At 42.9% G+C, this 2,643-nt stretch overlaps 1 protein-coding gene across 1 annotated transcript in view; it reads right to left on the bottom strand.

Moving 5' to 3' along the window:
* Window positions 1-2,643, bottom strand: part of LOC103726301 (mitochondrial amidoxime reducing component 2) — a gene marked incomplete in the record, with an annotated part of 52,264 nt that overhangs the window by 29,866 nt on the left and 19,755 nt on the right. The window contains 1 exon segment of the mRNA XM_008823771.3: window positions 657-825. Coding sequence (XP_008821993.2) covers window positions 657-825 — 169 coding nt within the window.

A 2,643-nucleotide genomic window follows, 5' to 3' on the forward strand; every position in this document is an offset into this window, starting at 1 on the left:
TACAAATTTACAAAATAACCTGGCCTCCAAGAGCTTGAAGTTTGGGGGCTCCAGGGAGGAATCCCTAAGGAATTCTCATTTTAAACCTTGAATCACTACAGAATCTTTGAGCTGTGAGTGACACAGGGTTCTCCCCGGGAGGACGCTGCCTTCTGGGCCCCTGGAATAACTGTCACACATACGTAGTAAAGGGGACACAGAGAAATCCTGCGTCAAGAAACATATTTGGTCTCAGCATCTCACTTTTGCTGGGTGGCTAGGCTTCCTTTCTTTCATTCTGCCTTTCCTTTTCAAGACAGGGTCTCACCTTTAGCCCAGGCTGGCCTTGAACTCACAGCAATCCTCCTGCCTTAGCCTCCTGAGTACTGGGATTACAGGTGTAAGCACATTTAGCTCCCAGCCAGCATCCTCCTGAGTCTCCATCTCCCTCCACACATCCTGTCCTCTTGCTCCATGGAGGTCCTATCACTGAGACATTCCTCCTCCCACTGCCTCTGCAGCTTTCAGTGTCCAGGTTGTACCCTGGACCACCCACCTGGGGCACTGCCAAGTTTTTCTAACTGGGGTCTCCCATGGGGCTCCTGTGGGCAGAGAAAGAAACCAGAGGCAGAGGGCTCAGGTTGATTGGCGGAAGTGAAGGAAGACTGTGCACTCACCTCGTAATTCTGAAGGTAACCTTCAGAAGGGTAAAGTTTCTTGGTTGTCCTTCCCTTCATGTTCGTGTCAAACTGAACCAACCTGTAGGGCTGCGTTTTCAGGTAGTTGGTGAACCACTGAGCTACCTCATCGCCACAATCTCTGCCTTTAATGTCAAGACCAAAGAGCCTGGAAGAGCCACAAGAGAACACCAGACACCTTTGTCAATACAGGAGCCATGGGGATCTGAGGGCTGCTAAGAAGCCCTTAAGGGAGGGCTGGGCCAGAGCAGAGAATGGTCTAGAACATGCTCTGGGGAAGATCTCCCCAGCCCTTGTATGTACAAGTCACCTAGTGCTTGTTCAAATGCAGACCCTGGATCAGTGGGTCCCAGACCCTGGATCAGTGTGTTGGGGTTGGAACGTACAATTTTGCATCCTGAACAATCTTCCAGTCATCTAGGCAGGTTGATCCCAGATTTCTTTCACAAGTGAGGGGCTACCCAAAACAGGTACACCATGGCTGGGACCCTACATACCTAGTTCAAACTGAAATTGTCATTCCCTTGGTCTATGGACTTGATTTTTAAAAATATTTTATTACTTTTATTTTATGTATGAGTGTATTGCCTACATGTGTGTAAGTACACCTGTGTCATGCAATGCCCAAGAAGGTCAGAAGAGGGTGTCAGATCTCTAGTATTGATGATTGGCTGTTAGCTGCCATATAAGTGCTGGAATAGAACTCCAGTCCTCTGCAAGAGCAGTCAGTGCTCATAACCACTGAGCCATCGCTCCAGTTCCAGGTCTATTGGCTTTAAACAAATTCTTTAACAACTTCTGTCTCCAGCTACAAACTGTGGTCTTTGCTGTGTATTTTGCCTCTTTGCTTGTTTTTACTTGACTTCCTTTATAGTAGTTGTTAAAAGCTGTGCATCTTTCACAGAGCAATGTTAACATATAAACATTTAAAATTTAATTTTAACTTGTAAAAGACATATTTTCCTTGAAATGTAAACACTGACATTTAAAAATATGATTACATTCTGTTTTAAAGTGAGAACTAGATGCTATCAGTTTGACATTCACCACTATCCGTTTTTTAAATACACAAATAAGGCTTTCTTTAGCTAGGTGGTGAAGGTTTTTAATCTCAATACCTGGGAGGCAAAGGCAGGTAGATCTCTGTGAATTCCAGACCAGCCTTTTCTCTATAGTGAGTTCTAGGCCAGCCACAGGTACGTAGTGAGACACTACCTCCCCCCACCAAATTTTTTCTTCTTCGTCATGGTCTTTTTTTTTTTCTTTTTGAGACAGGGTCTCCCTGTAGCCCCAGCTGGCCTGGAACTCACTGTGTAGATCAGGCTGGCCTCGAACTCAGAGATACACCTGCCTCTGCCTCCTAGGTGCTGGGAATAAAGGCCTGTGCCACCACACCTGACTCCAAATATGTTGTTTTTGAGACATGCTTTCATGTAGCCCAGGCTGGTCTCAAACTCACTACATAGCCAAATCTAGCCTTGAACTCCTGATCCCCCTGCCTCTACTTTCCAAGTGCTGGGATTACAAGCATTCACCACCACACTCAGTAACTGGTCCACATTTTTGTATGATTCCCTCCTTTTCCTGAACTTGTGAACATTCAACTTGTCACGCATAATTTTATACCAATAAATATTTATGACTATTGAGCTCTTAAATATTTTCTTGGAAATTTTGTTAAGAATCCATGTGTGAAGAAATTTCTTCAGGATTGAATTATATTAACAATTTTGATTTGTACATAATTGATATCATAAAATAAGTATGTTATAAATTTTGATGACCAGTAAACATAAAAAAACAGATTTTAGTTGAAATTAATTTATTAATGAGCCTTATAGAATATTCATGAATCTTACTTAATTCTAGGCAAGGCTTAGTATCAATTTAATTGTTTTCTTTCCTAAAATTTATTTTTATTTTCTGTTATGAGCGTTTTGCCTGCATGTATGTAATGCACCACATA

This window comes from Nannospalax galili, unplaced genomic scaffold, assembly GCF_000622305.1.
Source record: "Nannospalax galili isolate Female #2095 unplaced genomic scaffold, S.galili_v1.0 scaffold368, whole genome shotgun sequence".
NCBI lineage: Eukaryota > Metazoa > Chordata > Mammalia > Rodentia > Spalacidae > Nannospalax > Nannospalax galili.